Source organism: Anguilla anguilla, chromosome 17, assembly GCF_013347855.1.
Source record: "Anguilla anguilla isolate fAngAng1 chromosome 17, fAngAng1.pri, whole genome shotgun sequence".
NCBI classification, from domain to species: Eukaryota; Metazoa; Chordata; class Actinopteri; order Anguilliformes; family Anguillidae; genus Anguilla; species Anguilla anguilla.
The window spans coordinates 29,523,465-29,545,516 of record NC_049217.1 but is presented as its reverse complement, the minus strand read 5'-3'; the positions used below and the strand labels follow the sequence as shown (position 1 = coordinate 29,545,516).

At 48.2% G+C, this 22,052-nt stretch overlaps 1 protein-coding gene across 2 annotated transcripts; it reads right to left on the bottom strand.

Moving 5' to 3' along the window:
• Positions 1-850: 850 nt before the first annotated feature.
• On the bottom strand, positions 851-21,881 carry LOC118216771 (mitogen-activated protein kinase kinase kinase 14-like). Of its 2 annotated transcripts, none has more exons than XM_035398242.1 (16): positions 21,753-21,881; positions 14,070-14,372; positions 13,634-13,706; positions 12,700-12,901; positions 11,769-12,158; positions 11,041-11,175; positions 10,446-10,575; positions 8,917-9,045; positions 7,270-7,374; positions 6,578-6,741; positions 6,303-6,453; positions 5,842-6,174; positions 5,324-5,430; positions 4,704-4,842; positions 1,537-1,637; positions 851-1,068 (listed from the first exon to the last, which is right to left on the bottom strand). In XM_035398242.1, the coding sequence occupies exons 2-16, from the start codon at positions 14,353-14,355 to the stop codon at positions 904-906; spliced, it is 2,610 nt and encodes an 869-aa protein (XP_035254133.1). In that variant the 5' UTR covers positions 14,356-14,372; positions 21,753-21,881; the 3' UTR covers positions 851-903. The 2 variants fall into 2 exon arrangements, with proteins under 2 accessions (XP_035254133.1, XP_035254134.1); XM_035398243.1 differs by lacking the exon at positions 21,753-21,881 and adding an exon at positions 19,933-20,011.
• Between the last annotated feature and the right edge of the window lie 171 nt (positions 21,882-22,052).

The window sequence follows — 22,052 nt, the reverse complement described above, 5'->3', positions numbered from 1 at the left end:
CAGATCTCACACGGGAAACTCTTACATTCATTTAAAACAGTTCACACACAGGCAACTATTACATTCAGTTAAAACAGATCACACACAGGCAACTTTTACATTCAGTTAAAACAGATATCACACAGGCAACTCTTACATTCATTAAAAAAAGATCTCACACAGACAACGTTTACATTCATTTAAAAAAGATATCACACAGACAACGTTTACATTCATTTAAAAAAAAGATCTCACACAGACAACGTTTACATTCATTTAAAAAAAAGATCTCACACAGACAACGTTCACGTTCATTAAAAAAAAAATCATAGCAGCACAGACTAGCTTCTAGTCCCAGATTCACTCTAACAGCACTGGGTTACAGCTACAGAAGTCTTCAGTTCAGACGTTACTGAATTTTGTGAAATAAGGTACAGTAGGTAAAAGTGATTCCTCGCCTGGATACTGTGGAATGGGAATTCCCCATCCCCCTGTTCCTATAACTGCCATCACTCCAGCCACCTTCATTAACCCTTTAACATGTAGGATAACAAGTACGTGATCAGAATGTTCTCAACCGAACATTCCAACGCTGATGTAACAATCGCTACTGGCGACTGAAAGCCAATGGAGTTCTAGAACACTAGAGTTGGCCGAGAGTTTGAAAAAATCCATTCATGAAGCCCACTCTTCCAAGGACTAATGCCGTTATCCAATGGATGTCTTCTTTGCTCAGCTTAACCCTTCTCTTTGTTTTTTTTTGTACTACTGTAATGTAGCATGCTAGTTAAGAACGGGCCAGTTTCAGGATGGTACTCGTGCTTCAGAAGAGCAGGAGGTGGGCGGGGTCCATCTTGAGAGGTGGGGGGGGGGGGGGGGACTGTCAGCAGAACGGACGGGCAGAAGGACGGAGGGGCGGGCTGCTCACGCCCTCGTCTCCAGAACGCCCTCCCTGACCCTCCACCTCCAGGCGCGGCCGGCGTCGGGGGTGGGGGTGCACCGGAGCCACAGCCCCGAATCCAGGACCTCCTCCTCAGGGCACACCGGGCGGCCGTCCCGCGTCTCCAAGCAGAAGGCCCTCTCCGAAATCTGCGTAAGGCACGGAACGGTGAGATCGCCCCCTTTCAAATTCACACCAGGCTTAACGGTCCTGGGCCCTTTTCACAGGGCGCACGGGGTACAGCGGGGTCACACATCTCCCTGTCCATTACGTTTATCAGCGCAGTGCATTTTCAACAGGGAGCGACAGGAAGAATAAAACAGCAGAAGAAGTAAAATAAATGTATGAAAAGAGCTGTAAGTCCTGTCATTACAGCCACATCTGATCACCCGATATGGCTGTGAATACCCTCAAATTAAAGCTAACAGTCTGCACTTTAACCTCACATTCACTTTTTTATTTAAATGTGCTGGAGTACGGAGAAAAAAAAAAGAAAAAAGAAAGTTGTGTCACTGTACACATACTTACAGGCTGCACTGTATATAAAAGAAAACAAAACGAAAAGCTCTGCTCTGTGAGCGACTCGCTACTCCCTCCTTCCAAAAACGCGCGCCCACCTGATCGCTGATCCCCATGGCGATGTACCCCACCGTCACCCCAGGGCTCTCCCGGATTTGCAGGCACTGCCCGGTGAAGTCCTGGATCCACACGTCCACGCCTGGGCCGAACGGAAAAACCTCGTTAGAGTTTCAGTTTACATTCGCTGCTTACACACCTTCATCCCTAACAACAGAGTCTAACCCTAACCCTAACCCACTTACACACCTTCATCCCTAACAACAGAGTCTAACCCTAACCCTAACCCACTTACACACCTTCATCCCTAACAACGGAGTCTAACCCTAACCCTAACCCACTTACACACCTTCATCCCTAACAACAGAGTCTAACCCTAACCCTAACCCACTTACACACCTTCATCCCTAACAACAGAGTCTAACCCTAACCCACATTCACACCTTCATCCCTAACAACGGAGTCTAACCCTAACCCACTTACACACCTTCATCCCTAACAACAGAGTCTAACCCTAACCCTAACCCACTTACACACCTTCATCCCTAACAACGGAGTCTAACCCTAACCCTAACCCACTTACACACCTTCATCCCTAACAACAGAGTCTAACCCTAACCCACATTCACACCTTCATCCCTAACAACGGAGTCTAACCCTAACCCACTTACACACCTTCATCCCTAACAACGGAGTCTAACCCTAACCCTAACCCACTTACACACCTACATCCCTAACAACAGAGTCTAACCCTAACCCACATTCACACCTACATCCCTAACAACAGAGTCTAACCCTAACCCACATTCACACCTACATCCCTAACAACGGAGTCTAACCCTAACCCACATTCACACCTTCATCCCTAACAACGGAGTCTAACCCTAACCCACTTACACACCTTCATCCCTAACAACAGAGTCTAACCCTAACCCTAACCCACTTACACACCTTCATCCCTAACAACGGAGTCTAACCCTAACCCTAACCCACTTACACACCTTCATCCCTAACAACAGAGTCTAACCCTAACCCACATTCACACCTTCATCCCTAACAACGGAGTCTAACCCTAACCCACTTACACACCTTCATCCCTAACAACGGAGTCTAACCCTAACCCTAACCCACTTACACACCTACATCCCTAACAACAGAGTCTAACCCTAACCCACATTCACACCTACATCCCTAACAACAGAGTCTAACCCTAACCCACATTCACACCTACATCCCTAACAACGGAGTCTAACCCTAACCCACATTCACACCTTCATCCCTAACAACGGAGTCTAACCCTAACCCACTTACACACCTTCATCCCTAACAACGGAGTCTAACCCTAACCCTAACCCACTTACACACCTACATCCCTAACAACAGAGTCTAACCCTAACCCACATTCACACCTACATCCCTAACAACAGAGTCTAACCCTAACCCACATTCACACCTACATCCCTAACAACGGAGTCTAACCCTAACCCACATTCACACCTACATCCCTAACAACGGAGTCTAACCCTAACCCACATTCACACCTACATCCCTAACAACAGAGTCTAACCCTAACCCACATTCACACCTACATCCCTAACAACGGAGTCTAACCCTAACCCACATTCACACCTACATCCCTAACAACGGAGTCTAACCCTAACCCACATTCACACCTACATCCCTAACAACGGAGTCTAACCCTAACCCACGTACACACCTACATCCCTAACAACGGTCTGTAGGCCAGGAGTATAACCCTAACTCTAACCCATTTACGTACCTACACCCAAAACAGCAGTCTGTAGGTTAGGAGTATAACCCTAACCCTAACCCACTTACACACCTACATCCCTAACAACAGAGTCTAACCCTAACCCTAACCCACTTACACACCTACATCCCTAACAACAGAGTCTAACCCTAACCCTAACCCACTTACACACCTACATCCCTAACAACAGAGTCTAACCCTAACCCTAACCCACTTACACACCTACATCCCTAACAACAGAGTCTAACCCTAACCCTAACCCACATTCACACCTTCATCCCTAACAACAGAGTCTAACCCTAACCCTAACCCACATTCACACCTTCATCCCTAACAACAGAGTCTAACCCTAACCCTAACCCACATTCACACCTTCATCCCTAACAACGGAGTCTAACCCTAACCCACTTACACACCTACACCCAAAACAACGGTCTGTAGGCCAGGAGTATAACCCTAACCCTAACCCACTTACACACCTACACCCAAAACAACGGTCTGTAGGCCAGGAGTATAACCCTAACTCTAACTCATTTACGCACCTACACCCACAACAGCAGTCTGTAGGTCAGGAGTCTAACCCTAACCCTAACCCACATTCACACCAACACCCAAAACAGCATTCTGTAGGTCAGGAGTCTAACCCTAACCCTAACCCACATTCACACCTACACCCAAAACCGCAGTCTGTAGGTTAGGAGTCTAACCCTAACCCACTTACACACCGACACCCAACACAGCAGTCTGTAGGCCAGGAGTCTAACCCTAACCCACTTACACACCTACACCCAAAACACGTGTTCACACCTACACCCACGTTAACCCATGTTCACACCTACACCCAAAACAGCAGTCTGTAGGTCAGGTGTATAACCCTAACCCATTACACACCCACACCCAAAACAACGGTCTGTAGGTCAGGAGTCTAACCCTAACCCACTTACACACCTACACCCAACACAGCAGTCTGTAGGTCAGGAGTATAACCCTAACCCACTTACACACCTACACCCAACACAGCAGTCTGTAGGTCAGGAGTATAACCCTAACCCACTTACACACCTACACCCAAAACAGCAGTCTGTAGGCCAGGAGTATAACCCTAACCCTAACCCTAACCCTAACCCATTACACACCCACACCCAACACAGCAGTCTGTAGGTCAGGAGCCTAACCCTAACCCATGTTCACACCTACACCCAAGACAGAAGTGTATAGGTCAGTAGTCTCACACCCCAGCAGTGTCTGCTGGTCGCTGGTTCGTTTCAGCACTTCAGCGATTAAGCCACTGATTGGCTAAGGAGTCACAGCTGAGGCGTGGATGTCACAACATTCTGTCACAGCATTCTGACAGTGTCACAATGCACTAATCGCCCCCACCCCCCCCCCCCCCCCCGTACATGGCGGACGGCCACGCGGGTGTGGCGCGCGGCTCACCTTCAAACGAGCAGGGTGGGGACGGGTTGGCGGAGCCGCGCCAGTCCACCCCAAAACTGTGCCCGTCCAGCAGGCTGCCGCCGGAGTAGACCCCCGAGCTGAGCTCTCCGCTGTGGCACACAGACCAGTGCCCCGAGTCCTGGGAGCGGGGCGGGGGGGGAGGGAGGGGAGGGGGGTCACATGGGTTAGTCCCGCACTCGGAAGCAGGCTAACTGAAGCCACTACACCTGGGCAGCAGTCCAGCTCAGGAGGTAGAGCGGTCATCTGCCAATCACAGAGCTGCTGTCGGCTCCATTCCCAGCAAAAAGTGTCAAAGTGTCCTCGAGGAAGACACTTAACCCCTAACTGCCCCCGACGAGCTGGCTGGTGCCTTGCATGGCTGCCTCTTGCCATTGGTGTGTGTGCGTGTATGTGTGTGTCCGTGTCTGTACACACTCGCCTGAGTTGGTGTGTGTGCGCGTGTGTATGTGTGTGCATGCGTGTGTGCGTATGCGTGTGTGTGTGTGTGCGCGCGCGCGCGCGGGTGTGTGTGCGTTCCTGCATAGCAGAGCTGACATGCAAGGACTGAAAGGGTGGTTTAGCGCCCCGGGTTGGCATGGCAACGGCGGCCTGTCACTCACTTTGTCCAGAGCGTCTCTCTGACGATGGCAGCCGCTGCTCAGACAGGACAGCAGCTGCTCCTGCAGCTCCAGGGAGTGTGGCTGCGAGAGGCTGCTCAGGTAGAACTCTGGAGGGAGGGAGGGAGGGAGGGAGGGAGAGAAAGAAAGCGGGGGGAGAGGGAGGGGGAGGGGAGAGAGACAGAGCGGGAGGGAGGAAGATGGGGGAGAAAGGGAATGAGACAGAGCAGGAGAGAAAAGGAAAAAGAAGTGGAGGGAGAGAGAATGGGAGAGTGGGAGGGAGAGGGGGAGGGAGGAAGAAGAGAGAGAGACATAAGCCCACACAAGTCCCATGTTTCTCCTTGTACTGGAGCCTCTACAGGAGAACACTGTAGTTAGTACTAGAGCACACACTTGCAGGAAGAGCGAGTACTCTTCACTCCACTGAAATGGCGGAAGTGTTTCAGCGATGAGGCGCTGATGATGCAGTGAATAAGGAACAACAGCCCCCCCCGGCCCTCCTGGGTGTACGGCCATCTTACCTTTCTCCAGCTCCCAGGCTAACGTTGAGACATCTGGCCACTCCCCTTTCGGTTGCCTGGAGCTGTGGGGGTGGAGCAAGGGGCGTGGTCTGGGAGACGAGGAGAGCCAATCGGCATCGCTGCTCTCCTCCGTCTCATCCTTGTTCTTGGAGTGCCCCCTCCAGGAGCTTCTGCACTGCCTCCCCAGCTCAAAGTTTCTCTTTCTGGGAGAGGTGGGGCTGGGAGGGGCTGGGAGAGAAGGGAGGGGCCCAGAGCACTTGTGGCTGGTTTCCATTGGCTCAGCCTTTGCTGGCTCCTGATAGGCTCCCTTCACTGGACTGGTGAGCCCTCCCACTTCGGGATCACACAAGCACACAAAAGGCAAGGTCACATGACAGAATATGATTCAAGTCAGAAAACCAGAGAGCAATGCAGAAGCTGGCTGTATGGCTACTAGCTGTTGGGCTACAACCAACTCTCACCTGCCATCAGGGCTGTAGTGGTCTTCTCCTTCAGTTCTGTGGCAGAAGCTCTTCTGATTGGATCTTTTTGGAGCCCCGCCTTGAGGACATCAGCAGTGCAAGAGTTGCAGCTGGATGGGATTTCTCTAAGCGGGGGATCCTCGTGTGCAATCTGAGGCCAGTAAAACCACAACAAAATCAATACATGATACTAAAATTACACCTCACTGATAATATATGAACTGTCAGCCTACAGTCTTAGCTATCTTAAAACTACATTTCCCATCATGCATCACCTTGAGGCACAATGGGCTTTGGTAGTAGCGGGTCCAGGGGTGGCAGCCAGTCATCATGTGCAGTAACATGCAGCAGCTGCTCCACACATCTGCTTTGGCACTACGGGGTTCCCCTTTCACCACCTCAGGGGCCATGTGGGTCTCTGTGCCCGGGAACCCTTCTCCTGCAACACACACATGCACGCACACACACACGCGCATGGACACACACGCACACACATGCACACACAAACACAAACACACACACGAACACAGCTCAAAATTTGCTTGCCGTTGACTTGATTGTTCTTGTGTGTAGTCACTGCCTTGCCTGGAGTGAGATATTAATGTTCTGCTGAGCTTACCTCTGTGATTACATTTCTTCTGTACATTACAACTCTTATCCAGAAAAAACTTAACTCACGCTAGATTTGTTAAACATACTATTTATTTATACAGCTGCACACATGTACTGAAGCCATTCAGGTTAAGTACCTTGCTCAAGGCTACAATGGCACTGCCCCAACATTTGCGTAACAAGCCCTGTGTGTTTCCTAACCACAGCACTACACCACAAATCTATAATTACATTACAGTTGTGTTATCAAACCTGGCTGCAATGTTGCGAGCTGTGTATTTTCAAAGCGCAAAAACTGAAATGTCTTCTTCACAAAGTTATGGTTCGGTATGGGTCCTGTGTGGTCCTGTGGTACCTGAATTGGCTTTGTTGCTCCACCCATTCCGGTCCAGTCTCTCGGAGTGTCCGAAGTCAGTCAGATACGTTTCCTTCCCATCTCCGGACAGTAACACGTTGTCCGCTGCGGGAACACACATTGGAATATATATACTGTAAACTGCACCGGGTAGCACTAAATTATACAGCCTTGTATAGTTTAACTGTAACTGTACACTTCACAAGAGTGTAAGCACCCTGTGCAGCATTAACCAGCTCTATGCTGGTTAAGACTGGTGTAAATAGTACGCTTTTGTTGTTTGGAATGACCTGAACTGTCCATCTGTTTGTAGGGAGCCCACTGCTAACGGCTAATTAGAGCAGGCTATGCAGTACATCGCGCTCTCCAAATGCGCAGTACTGAGTTTCAGACACCAGGGGGCGCGCCTGTACAAAGCTTTGAGTGTGACCGCATTTCTAAAGCTTTACGCTTCACTTTCCGCCCCCCTTTCCTGTCACGAGTCACGATGTGGGAAATTCCCAGCTCTGGCTTTCTGTGCTTTTACTTCCTTGGTTCTATGGTCCAGCAGATGGAGGCGGATCAGAAAATATTATCTTTGTATCCACACGTAAAAACTTTTAATGATCATAAAAATTAAAGAAATAAGAAAATGGACATTTATTATTTTTTATTTGAGACAGTTTCTTTGTGTTTCTCTTGTATACCTGGAGCCAAAAAATATAGTCCTAATTTATTCAATTGTAGAAAAACTGTATGTTTTTACCATATAGTTCTAATTAATGCAATGCAGTAATCAATTTCATTTTTAACTGCCACAATTTAAACTTTAGAAATATTTATTTTCACTTCGGCATGTGTGTAAACCCTGTACATACTGAATCATCAGTCGTCCTTACTTTGACAAAGTTTAAAAATGTAAGAAAAAATGTGTGCATTTATATAAGATTTTGTATTTTAACTGTTCATACTGTTCATCTCTTTGGGTAGCTGTGTACATATTACACCAGGTTGAAATTTGAATGTAAAGTTTAAATGGCGAGTGTCGGGGGGTTAGGGTAAGGTGTAAATGTAAAGTCTAAATGGTAAGTGTTGGGGGGTTAGGGTTAGGTGTAAATGTAAAGTTTAAATGGTGAGTGTTAGGGGGTTAGGGTTAGGTGTAAATGTAAAGTTTAAATGGTAAGTGTTAGGGGGTTAGGGTTACGTGTAAATGTAAAGTTTAAATGGTAAGTGTTAGTGGGTTAGGGTTAGGTGTAAATGTAAAGTTTAAATGGTAAGTGTTAGGGGGTTAGGGTTAGGTGTAAATGTAAAGTTTAAATGGTGAGTGTTGGGGGTTAGGGTTAGGTGTAAATGTAAAGTTTAAATGGTGAGTGTCGGGGGGTTAGGGTAAGGTGTAAATGTAAAGTTTAAATTGTGAGTGTTAGGGGGTTAGGGTTAGGGCTAGGTGTAAATGTCAAGTTTAAATGGTGAGTGTTAGGGTTAGGTGTAAATGTAAAGTTTAAATGGTGAGTGTTGGGGGTTAGGGCTAGGTGTAAATGTCAAGTTTAAATGGTGAGTGTTAGGGTTAGGTGTAAATGTAAAGTTTAAATGGCGAGTGTTGGGGGGTGGTACAGTGGTTGGTTGCTAGAAGCCGGTAGTAGCAGATCTGACTCCAGGAGCCTAATTTACCTTTTACATCCAGGTGCAGGACACCTTTCCTGTGCAGGTGCTCCAGGGCCTGTAAGACCAGCGCGTGGTAGTGCAGGGCGAGGTCCTCCGGGAGGCGCCCTCGCTCCCGTATGAGCTGCCCCACGGAACCTGGAGCAGGGCGGGGACAACGTGAGGCCTAACGGCAGGAACCAGAGCGACTGCAGCTAACAGCGCCGTCGCTGTCATCGGTCTCTCCCTCTCCACCTCAGGCGCAAGATGGCCGCAGCGTGTCGCCCATGGGGGTGTGCTACACATGGGCACATTGGCGGTGGGCTGAGGTGAGTTTCGCTCTCATCACTGTAAAGCGCTTTGAGTGTGAGAAAAGCGTGGTGTAAATGCAAGGAACTATTACTATTATTATTATTGTTACTATTATTAGAAGGTTCCATCTAATAAACCGCTTGTGCACACAAGTATCTCACAGTAGCCCCGTAGTGATGAGCACGCTCGATGCGTCACACGCAAACCACACCTCAGACCAGTTCCTGTTTTAAACAACCAACCGCTACCGACTACAGCACTATTATTATTACTGCAGGGGAGCTGAGTGGTGTTTGAATGGAGAGAGGAGACTAAGAAGGGGAGGGGGAGAGAGAAGCACTACTGCACGATGCTCTCTAATAACCAGATGGACAGCTTCAGCTTCAGCTTCTGCTTCTGCATGGTTCCCAAAAGTGGGGGGTGTGCAGTGAGGGTCGGAAAAAAAAAAGGTTCATTAGAAACCAAAAATAAAATGGCATCCAAGCTGAACCAAAGTTGTCGGGAGGGCTTCAAAAAATTTCCTATTACCAAAGTGGGGCCTGACCAAAAACGTTCGGGAACCACTGCTTTAGGGGGTCCTGGTGGTATAATTCAGTTTCGTGAAGAGGCACATAATTTGAATATTCATGAAGGGCCATGCCCAGGGTCAGATCTGTGACTGCTGGGGGCCTCGGTTCACCCTTTCATTAATATTCACAAGATGCAACAACTCGTGACATTTCCCGCTCAAACGCTAGACTTGCGATGTTAAGCACAGGGTCAACCATCTGGTTAGGCTACAGAATCTCTGGCATTACTGTGCCTTGGAAGCCAGGAAGTTGCATCAGCAGATGAGGTCATCCTTTGTTACAAAAGGAATTCTGGCCTTTGAATGCCCTCCCAAGGCTTGCTGATTGATCCCAGGCATAGGGAGGAGGGCGTGGGATCACCCTCAAAATTAAAGAAAGGCCAGCGCTCACAAACAATGTTAAAATTCTTTCTTATTTTATATTATAGAAAAAAACTGCCTCAATATAAACACATTCTGGCTTAATCAGCACACCAGATACCTCACCACTGTTTGAGTGTTTTTCTTCCCACAGGGGAGTTTTTTATTTTTTATTGCACCTCGCTTGCTATCTGGGGGTACGGTCAGGCCTAGCTTTGGCACAAATTACCTCCGCAATTTGTGACTTTGTGACAAAAAAAAAACCACCAAACAAATAAAACCTGACAGATCTGGCTCGGTTTTGATTGGATTGTCTCACCTGACTTGAGGGCCATGAACAGAGTGACCCAGGGCCCCTCCCGGACCGCTCCGTAGAGCTCCAGGACGCGCGGGGAGCCCTGGGCGCTCCACGAGCCGACCTCCTCGCTCCGGAACAGCTTCAGCGGTATCTGCGGCCGAGGCAAGGGGGGGGGGGCGGGACACGATTGGTCGAGAAAGGCAGGGCATCGCCATGGAAACCGCGGAAACCTGCGCTCCGCGCCGTACACTACACCTCGTTACATTTATTCATCAGGCTGAGCGCCATGGGCAACCAGGGCACCTGCATGCACCACAGAGGGGTTTAGTGATATCTAGCTGACGGGACACAAATGAATGACTGAATAAATACCTGACACAACGTCCTCGGTGACAATCAATGCGACAATTATGCTAACGAGTGGAACAGACTGAGTGAAAATAAAACAGGCTGATTAATTAATTCGTTAAGCGCTGTAAGTGTAGGAGTGATTGTCAGGCTGTTATCAACGGGAATCAACGTCTGAGAGCTAAGATGTTAGCGGCCATCTGGAATGTAGGTGGCTGTGAGATGGGGGGGGGAGGGGGGGGGGTCCTGGGGGAGGGGGGGATTTTACCTTTTTGGCAGCGCACTTGAAGCCTGTCCTGTTGTCCTGAACACTGTACACGTCCCCGTAGGAGCCGTTCTGGATGTGGTGGAGGAGGGAGTAATCCCGCCCCTCCCTGTACTCGTAATCATTGGGCTGGAGTTTCTGAAAACGGCAAAATTCAGGAGGTGAATTTTTAAAAACAGACAGACAGACAGACAGTCAGCCAGACAGACAGACAGTCAGTCAATCAGACAGACAGACAGACAGTCATACAGACAGACGGACAGACAGATAGACAGACAGCCATACAGACGGACAGTCAGTCAGACAGACAGTCAGTCAATCAGACAGACAGACAGTCATACAGACAGACGGACAGACAGACAGCCATACAGACAGACAGACAGACAGTCATACAGACAGACAGACAGACTGTAATACAGACAGACAGACAGACTGTCATACAGACGGACAGACAGACAGTCAGTCAGACAGTCAGTCAGTCGGCCGGATGGACGCACGGACAGACAGACAGTCATACAGACAGACAGACAGACAGACAGACATCAAGGACAGGAAGTACAAAACACCTATGCAGCAGCCATTTTGGCTCTTACAGGTGGGGACCTGGGACAGACTGCCCAATATATCTCTTATACATACTGAATCGCCTGACTTCACACAGCGGAGGAGGAAAGACGAGAACGAAACAAATGAGTAACAAAAAACGAAAGAAGGCCAGCTGTTCGTTTCACCTCCTCGGGGTGGAAGAGGAGCCCCTCGTTGGTGTCGGAGTGCCCCGGCCGTCCCTCCTCCCCCTCCTCCTCCTCCTGCCTCGCCTCCTTCTCCACCTCTTTGAAGAAGGACGTGACGAAGACCGGGTCTTCCTGGCAGACGTTGGCGCGGAGGCCGAACCGGGCGAGCCTCCAGTGGTCCTGGCTGCTCAGGTGGCGCTCTGATGCGCACTCCTGGCTGTACAGGGACATTTTGGGCACGGCGGCAAAACCGGGGGAGAACCGGGGTCGGGGGTCGCAGGTAAGGGGGGACCCTGTCCTCTCCCATCTGGGCCGCTCGGTCTCCTGCACCCCCTGGCTCTGGGTGCTGCTGTACCTGCTGCATCCGCTGGTGAACTCTGGCGCCTCATCCTGGTGGGAGGACCAAACGGCAGCAGGTGAGCAACAGAGGGGAGAAAGCAGGCACCCGACCTGTAATCTTGTCTTGGATTGGGGCAGTATTTACTTCCAAGACCCTATCATTTTTACAAGGCTCTACAGTGGCTGCTCAAGGCTTACTCTCTGGAAAATTAATACAAGATTTTTTTTACTGCTGTATTTTGTATTCTTTTCATTTTTTTCTTCACTTATAATGTGTGATGTTGTGAAGCAATTTGGATTTAACAAAAGATCTAAAGGAAAAAAAAAGTTTTTTTGTTTATTAAAATTTTTTTTTTAATTAATGCTTGTCGTTTGCAATCCTGTCCTAAAAAGGACTAATTTTTGTTTTAGCCCGGCACTATGATACCGGAACCAACTAATTAACTAATCATGATCTTTAATAAAAACGTTGATAGTTAAATTCATGTGTCACAGTGCTGGGCTAACACCCACTCTGGCCCGTTTTGGATAAGACTGCACACCCCTGGTCCACAGCCAGCTAGAGGCACAGGTGTGGGGGCACCTGTCTCACCTGTGCGTGAAACAGCCAGGGGGAGCCGCTGCTCTCCTGCTCTGGGACCCCAGAGAGAGCCGTCTCTCTGCCCCTCTCCCCCTCCCCCTCTCTCTCCCTCTGCTTTCTCTGGCGCTGTCTCTTCCTGCGGCTGCTGGAGGAGGGGGGGCGCTTGGGCTCCTTGCAGGCAACCCCCCAGGCCACATTGTTCTCCGTGGAGGCCCTGCAGAGGGGGGGGGGGGGGGACAGAGGTATGTAAGGGCCACTTTACACAATGGAAAAACAATTAGGGGGCCAACTGTTTGAACCCTTTAATGTGTGATTAGAATGTTGTTAACTGAAAATTCTAATGCTGATGTCACAATCCCCGCTGGTGACTGAAAGCAGTGGAGTTAGAGCTAAAACACTGACTTAGAATTTTGAAAGAAAAAAAACAAGAAATTCCAAAAAACATGATGGACAATCAAGCGGTACTGGAACGCCAATGAAGTACCAGAGCGGGGGAGGAGGTGAAGGAGGAGACAGGAGAGGAGGTGAAGGAGGAGATGGGAGAGGAGGTGAAGGAGGAGACAGGAGAGGAGGTGACGGAGGAGACTGGAGAGGAGGTGAAGGAGGAGATGGGAGAGGAGGTGAAGGAGGAGATGGGAGAGGAGGTGAAGGAGGAGACAGGAGAGGAGGTGAAGGAGGAGACTGGAGAGGAGTTTGAAGGAGGAGACTGGAGAGGAGGTGAAGGAGGAGACAGGAGAGGAGGTGAAGGAGGAAACTGGAGAGGAGGTGAAGGAGGAGACTGGAGAGGAGGTTAAGGAGGAGATGGGAGAGGACGTGACGGAGGAGACTGGAGAGGAGGTGAAGGAGGAGATGGGAGAGGAGGTGAAGGAGGAGTGGGGAGAGGAGGTGAAGGAGGAGACAGGAGAGGAGGTGAAGGAGGCGACGGGAGAGAGGCGGAGCGACAGACCTGATGAGGCAGTTGGGGGAGCCGATGAAGGGGCGCTGTGAACAGGAGGGGCTGAATTCTTGCTGCTCGTCACCTAGGAAACGCAGACGTTGCAAGCGTTAGCATTAGCATAGTTCAACACTGCCATGTCGATAATAGCAAAATATTCACAACACTGTGTTCCTGTCTTTGTACACAGGAGATTGTTCTACTCTAGAACTGGGTTAAATTGATCATTTAATATATCAATTTACTTTCTATTTATCTTAAAGGTACACCAGGCTGTACACATATAACCGCACATTTCTAATGATGAATGCAAAAGTTTTTGCGATCCATCGCTACTCACACTCGGCCTGGGCGATAAACGGGCCCAGCTTCTCGGTGCCAGCACCCCCGTTCCGCACCCCTCCCACCCCCCCACCCCCCCACCGCGCTGTGCTCCGCTGGTACTCACACTCGGCCTGGGCGATAAACGGGCACAGCTTCTCGGTGCCCAGCGGCCTGGACGCCATGGCCTCCGCCGTGCCCTGCGTCAGCACCTTCCTCAGCTCCGGCGGGATCTCGCGGCACGCCGGGCCGTCCTCCCCCCCGCTCTTCTCCTTGTTGCCCCTCTGCCCCTGCAGGCTGGACTGCCCCTCCAGGTGGCCTTTCTGCCCCTCCAGCTGCCCCTTCAGCTGCCCCTTCAGCTGCATGGTGGTCCACGGGGTGGTGGAGTTCAAGATCCTGCTTCGCATGCCCATCGTTCCGTCTGGGGACCCTGTAAACAGAGAGGAAGGTGGGGGGGTGGGGGGGGGAAATGTCCTCAGCTCACAATGTTCCGTTCACTTCGATTTGATTTTTATTTCTATCGGGCTTTTTTACAGAGACGCCGTCAGAAAGGTGTTCTGCAGGCAAGGCCGGGCAAGTTCATTTACGCAGCACATTCCATATCCAGTGACAATTCAACGCGCTTTATGAAGGACGAAACAGAAAGGAAACTGGGCAAAAACCTGGCCTCAACCCTCCAAAAAGTGAGCAAACCTGTCCCCCCTCTCTCCTGAGACACACCCAAAAAAAAAAACTGCCCGGTGAGAAGAGAAACACTGAAACAGTGGCAAGAAAAAACCCCCCGATGGGAAGAAACCTCGGGAGGAACCCAGCTATGGAGAGGGAGCCCATGCTCCACTGGCCGGCCCAGTGTCACAGAGGGATCCCGTGGTAACAGAAATGCAGTGAGGGATTTAACAGCAGGGATGTGTTTTGGTACTCCCAATGCGCAGAACTGTGTGCCAGTCCGGGTTTTACCGGTGGCCTCGCGTACTCAGCGGAGCCTGCTCATTGGCTGCTTCTGGTCAGTACACTACCATATATCAAGTCGGGCCTGGAGTGGTTTAAACTGCAATTCTTTCAAGGTACTTTTTTTTTTTTGCATACCAGAAAGCGTCTATTAATGACATCTTATCCACACACAATCTGCAGTGTGCACTTTCAGTAGCTTCAACTGAAGTAGCCGAACGAAGCCCAGCTATCCGAGTGGCACCAACAGCTGTGTGTACACAATGTCTTTTTTATTTTATTTTTTGGTTTATGGAGAGAAGGGGTTGCCGTTTATGGAAACAGACTCGGCCCGTGAGAAGGATCCGTGTAACGACACCGCTCGCTCGGAGCGCTTGGCTGGGGGGGGGCGCTCATCGTAACAGAATACAATTTCATTTGTCGCTACGCCACGCTACATTTGACGGTTGAGCGTCGCCCCGATAAAGAAACACCTGCCGACAGCGACGAAGCTCACCTGCCTCTCGACCAATGGGGAGGCAGACGCCTGCCTCTCGACCAATGGGGCGGCAGACGCCTGCCTCTCGACCAATGGGGCGGCAGACACCTGCCGTTCCAGAAGGGCGAAGCGGATCTTTTTCGCCACGCTTGGCTTCACGGCGATGACAGCGGTAATTAGACACAACAGAAAGACACGTCTTGCCCGTTAACAACGGTGTTACGACACCTGCGGGGAATCGATGGACACTGAAACATTTGTCATTTTTTAAAACGTGACAACCGCCCCCTAATCAAAGCCACACCCACCCTAATCAACCGCCAGCTCCACCCCAGCGCCCACTTTTTGCCGCTCCTCGACTCTGCGATGACACGGTCGGCACGTTCGCGGGTGACAGGCGGCAATCTGCGGACGGACGCGTGGCGAAGGGTGAACGTGATCGCGGCGTCACATGACCGTGACACGGGCAGCAGTGCCCCTGTCTGTGCTGACAGCCGCTGAGCTGTGCTCAGATCGCTTACAGTGGGTGTTAGTTACAACGTGTTGAGTCTCAGAGAGGAGGATGGCTCGTTAAAGATGGGGGTGGGGGGGGGCGGGGGTGTTAATGGGAAAGTCCAGTTGCGGAAAAAAAAAAAAAAAGCAGTTGGGATTGGACAGTCTGCCCCGTGAAGTCACCCCACCTGGCACCTGAGGACCTGCTGCAGCTTATACCCCATGGTTTCCCTGGTAACAAGCTCATGACTAACCATTGGCACCAATTAAACTACTTTTCGGGGTCCTTTCAAGGGCCCATTATGCCAAACTGAAAGAAAACAATAAACAGTGCAAAAAAACAGAGGAAATGCGCTTATACTGCGCACAGCATCTTGCGTTTTGTTAGCCATCCTGTGTTAGGGTGTGTTAGGCTAAATAAATGGCAAGAAGTCAGTTCTTTTTCATTGCACAAAAGTCTGTCTTAAGGGTTTTAGTCTTGTAATGAGACTTAAAATCTTTTTTTTTTTCTCTTTTCTCTCAAGTAGAAAATTCACTTGCTTTAAGTTCCTTTTTGCTTGACAAGTGAATTTGTCATAGCTAGCCCCACTGGCAAACCTTTTTTCTTATTTAACAAAAAAAAAGGAATAGAAATAAGATTTTAAGTCTAAACATAAAACTAAAATACATGCAGAGGTGGGTAACCTGGCTTCAAAGAGTATAAGGACTAACCATCGACGGAGTGTAGCACAGTGGGTAAGAAACTGGGCTTGTAACCGAAAGGTTGTAGGTTCGATTCCCAGGTAGGACACTGCCGTTGTACCCTTGAGCAAGGTACTTAACCGAAATTGCTTCAGTATATATCCAGCTGTATAAATGGATACAATGTAAAATGCTATGTAAAAGTTGTGTAAGTCGCTCTGGATAAGAGCGTCTGCTAAATGCCTGTAATGTAATGTAACCATGTATTTCCTCCACCAACATGCACTAAACCAGCTGACTCTAATTAGCACAACTCTTCAGCCAGGTAGGGGAACTAATTAGTGTAATCAGCTGGTTTAGTGCATGCTGGTGGAGCAAATACATGGTTAGTACTTCTACTCTTTGAAGCCGGGTTACCCACCTCTGAATACATGTTAAGAATTGCTTTTTTTGTTCGTTGATTTTTTTTTTTGTTTTTTTTGCTGTGTTTTCCGATCTGCGCGCAAGCACGCCTCGCCAGGAGCGCTGTGCGGAAACCGAGCAGCGCTGCGCCGTTACCTCGCGTTGCGTCAGCCCGCCTGCGGTTCACCGTCATTCACCTGTCCCTTTGATCTCCGGCTTTCAGCGAAAATCATCGGCTGCGCGAACGGCGCGCTACGTGCGGCACCTTCGTTCCGTACTTACCATCACAGGCCGCCACAGACAGGTGGAATTAATTTATACTCGGTATTTTAAACACTTTTTTTCCCTACTGTATTCAGAATCAGAAATGTTTGTTATCCTAGCCATGTTTGGTATTTAGCTGCCTGGAGAAACGAAATGTATCTGAATTCTTATTAAATACCAAAGAGCACGGATATCAGATATCTCCGCAAAGGTTTGTGCACGTCACTTTCACGCCGCCACTGACTAATAACGGGAAGCTGCGCCGGTATTTGTTTTTGCAATTTGCAGATAACAGACCTCATACATTCATATTCAGTCTTTCTCACAATTTTATCACCGATACTGTGTCATGTTAGGACTGTTCGGCCATGAAAATTACAAGAAATACCATACTTCATATAGGTTGTTATGGTTCTGTAGAATTTGAAAAACGTTTTCGTAAGCGAGAGAGACGGGTCACCAGAAGCCTTAGCTAATACGTGCAAATGTTGAAAGGCCCATAGCCTGCATATAGACCTATTCCATGAATTAGATAATAATAATAATAATAATAATAATAATAATAATAATAAATTGTATTTATATAGCACCATTAAAACATAAAGCACTAAGTGAAAAAATAAGGTGAAAATTGCAATGCAAGGGACACAATAATAAAGCAGCACGGAAGAGAAGGAACAGCAAATAAAATATCAATATACAAAATGGCGATAATAAGCACTGTGACAGCAAGACACAGTAAAGAAAACAGAAAAAGGAAATAAAACAGTCACATTAAAACCCATGGAGGAGACAGAAAGAATACAAGAAAACAAAAAGAATTTTAATACAAGGACGATTCTGTTTGATTGATTCTCTGCGGTTGAGCAACACCAGGAGAGGTGGGGGTGGGGAGAGATCACGAGATAAACTTGCAGGCCTAAAAGCCCTTTTATCATAACATGAATGCTGCAACACTTTCTGAGGTGAAGGCACATTTCCACCAGTGCACTGTGAAACATGAATTAACCATTTGAGGTTTAAGACCATGCATGTAGAAAATGAAGCTAATTGATAGCTGTTAGCACACAGGTCACAACTTGCCTGGTGACTTAAGTTCATTGGTGTATCATATATTCAGATGTCTTTACTGTTGCTGGAATATATTTTCTGTCCCGTTTCAGCGGTTCTAGCCCAAAGGGCTTAAACAGGGGACCAAATTAAACAGGGCAACAAATTCCAAAAAGCTGTTTCTCACTCGTGAACGGACAGATTGTCATGAAACTGAAAACCCATGGTCTTGATCCATGTACTAAAGAAAAACAAAAGCTTGGTCATGATTGACAAATGTGGGCATGGCTTCTTACATAGTAACATAATCTCCACAGGCATTCATTTTATTTGTAATCTCTGCCACTAAATGCAGTAGAAACTCCATTAAACTGTCAAAATGCTCAGTTTTGCATGCTTATCAGTGATACCAAATCTTCTATCAAGCAAGTATGTAGTTCCTGAGTTACAAAATATATGTAAGTCAATGGGCTGTATGACATTAAAGGCATACTATGCAGGATTTTTTTGCCTTCTGTTTACAATCAAAGAAGACTCCTCCTCCGTCTTTAACCCCGCCCACTAACCCCCAAATACCCGTACGAGTCACTAACACACAAATTCATTGAAATCTACTGGTAAAGTTCTCCCATCAATTACTTGAACTGGACACAAACCTAGGCATGTACAAATAATCTGGATATAAACTGGCTATTCTGGTCAAAAACCAAACTTTTGGCAATCCTTGCTGGATAGCCAGGGTAATGTCACTTACAGGTCCAAAAGAAAACAAGCCAGCCCCGTGTCGCTTTTCGTTCCCTTGGCAAACTTCAGCCGACGTCACCAAGGAAAAGCAAATTCCAAGGTAAACTCTAGTTCTTGAACAAGCTCTGCTGGCTTGTCCTTTTGCTTTGCTGTATCTGGGGCCGTTGCCGTGGCAAGCTCGCAAGGCAACAAACATTCTGCTGATGCCACACCGCTGACTCCGTAGCCACACCCACCACCCAAGTTTGGCAAAGTGCCACCAGAGTCACCCACAAAAAAAAAAATTTCTTTTTTTTCTATTAAAGAAACAAAAAAGGTTGTACATTTTCTAAAGTTGTATTCAGCTACAAGGACCTGGGGTCAGAACTGACCCAACAGAACACCTTTGTACACAAAGATGGCACAGGACTTTAACATAGCATCAGCATTATGTTTATTGCATGTTTACCATTTACTACCACCAAGTTAAGAAACGTCTCACAGTATCAAGATTTAAAAAAACAAGATTAACTGGTTTTTTAACAGGTGTCAAACAGCGAATGGGAACAAATTTACCCCAAACATAGTATGAGGGGTAACCCCCCCCCCCCCCCCCCGCAAAAGACCTCCTGAATCAAACCGCAGAACTCAAATATCCTTCCCTTGACAAGGCAATTACTGTGCAAGGAGGTTTTTGTTTTTCAAATGTGTAAAACTTTCTAAGAAGTACAGAACTCAACATAACCAAACATAGCATTTTGATCTGCTCTTGGTCTTCTGAATGCTCTGAAACCCTCGCTCCCCTGTTTGCAGTATCCTGACCACAATTTCTTCCTTCGCCAAATGTGCACCGCCTCCCCTAAAACAATACGGCTTTCCTCGCAGAGAGACAGAGAGACAGACAAGAGCACCAATCTGGAAAACAGACAGGAGACGGAAAACCTGGACGTACCGAGCCGAGCCTCAACAGCCAGTCGCTCCTTTCCTGGTTAATCCCTCAGAAGACCTTTATTCTGAACTGATACGAGAGCCTTTCTGCACTCACACGCCTTTTCATCTGTCTTCTCTCTCTCTATCTACCTCTCACGCTCTATCTCTATCTATCTCTCTCTCACACAAACACACGCCCTTTCCTCTCTCTTCTCTCCCTCTCTCTATCTATATCTCACACACTCTCTCTCTCTCTTTCTCTCTCTCACACACACACACACTGTAAGCCGGTGTGTCTCTGCAGTGCCGCGGGAGCCACATGCGTGGTGGCTCTCCACCGATTGGCCGGTTGTGACTTACAGGAAAGCTGCCGGTTTCCCGGCACGCACCCCTCCCTGCCGCAGAGCTGAAGCACAGCCTCGCTCTGGGTCTGCCTTCCTCTCTGTCTCACTCTTTGGCTCGCTCCATCTTTCTCTTTCTCCCTTTCTCTCTCACTCTCTCTCACGCTCTCTTTCTCCCTTTCTCTCTCTGTCCCTCTCACTCTCTTTCTCCCTTTCTCTCTTTACCTCACTCTCTCTTACTCCCTTTATATCTCTATCTATCTCTCAAACACACACACACAGACACACACTCTTAAAGGGACACACAGGATATGATGCCGGAAGGAAGCCATGCCAAACACACAGAGAGCCAAAAACAACTCCGCTTCGGTCCCGGTTCGCTGCACAAAACGGCGGAGCCTCAACTCACAGAACGGGGCCACTCAGACTCAAACTTAACTGACCGATGCTCAAATACGAGCCAAGCTGACTCATCCACACCCACTCAAATACACTGCATTCTTTCACCCTGAGTAAAGGCAGGGCTGCATCAGTGCATCTCCAGCGGGGTCACTGTTATTTTAATTCCCGATCCAGTGGGTCCGCTCAGCGCCCATTTTCAAAGCGCAAGTGACATGCCGACCGCGGCGACCGGATCTGCGAATTAGCTGCCGGGAACGTCAGCTGGCAAACGCCGCATAAAAATAACAACCGATGCACGACCACAAGGAATCCGAGCCTCGATGCAGACCGCTTAGCAGACCGAAAGCCTTGCCAAACTGTTGCTAAAACACCCTTTGCACTCTTTCTCTGGATCCCTAGGTGTCCCTGGGGACACACTCGTATGGTGACCTACTTTCAAAAAATCAGTGACTTTTCAGTGACTTTTCAAAAGTGAGGATGGATGGAACCTTCTTCAGTAAAAGGACAGACCGACAGCTATTTCAAGACTGGTCGATTGCCCCAGTTTGGTGCAGTTTAGAACCCAAAATCATAAAATACTTAGATGGGGGCAATGCAGTGAAATACACATTGTACCCTATTAGTTGAGAATATCTATACCAATAATCGGTGAATTGCATGAGGTAGGCTATTCCTGTTTCCTCTTAAGCAGCACGTTTTGTTACGTGCACAAGCCTGCATATTTTGTTTATGTGTAGACTATGTTTACACAGGATGCTGTAGGTTCTCTGTATGACAATCACGGGCGCAACACCTCAGTAGAGAAAAGTTTAAAACGGCAAGCCGCATCAGATGTAAAAGAATCTTCAAAACAATGTGTTTTTGTATTTTTTAAAAAGTAGAATAACAAACTATTGAAATGGTACAAACAAACAAACATTAAATAAACCGACAGGTTTGAAAGAACAGTAGTAGCGTTTCTCTGTACAGTAGACTACACTTCCTCTTTTACCTCCGCCATTTCACAAAGAAAACACTGCAGTTCTCCTTGTAGAAAGCCGTTGCATTTGGGATTTCTTTAATTCGAATGTGAACTATTCGCCAATAAAAGTGTACTTACCCTCGCTATTAATAAAAAGACCAGCTTCGTCTAGTCTTGCAGATAGAGGGGAACTATCCCGCCGGGTTCAAAGCACGGTCTAAACAAAATGTCCAGTTCTGAGCGATTACATCACAGCGACGCGTGTTACGTTCATTGCATACTTAGCTGGAAACCGAAAGTAACCGAGACCATCACTTTTAAAAAAGCTTTGACAGCCAGCTACACGGAACACCGGTACGGAGAGCTGAAGTTGTCAGGGGCCGCGGTGGAACGAATAACATTCTCAGCTCGACCGTAACAGTTGTTTAATACTTAAAA

Excerpts from the sequence above, each read along its gene's own strand:
- LOC118216771 (XM_035398242.1), bottom strand. The coding sequence starts at position 14,355 with ATGGGCATGCGAAGCAGGATCTTGAACTCCACCACCCCGTGGACCACC. Across the intron at positions 12,159-12,699 it reads CCTGGCTGTTTCACGCACAG|GATGAGGCGCCAGAGTTCAC; the intron begins GTGAGACAGGTG and ends TCCTCCCACCAG. Across the intron at positions 5,431-5,841 it reads AGCCTGGGAGCTGGAGAAAG|AGTTCTACCTGAGCAGCCTC; the intron begins GTAAGATGGCCG and ends CCCTCCCTCCAG.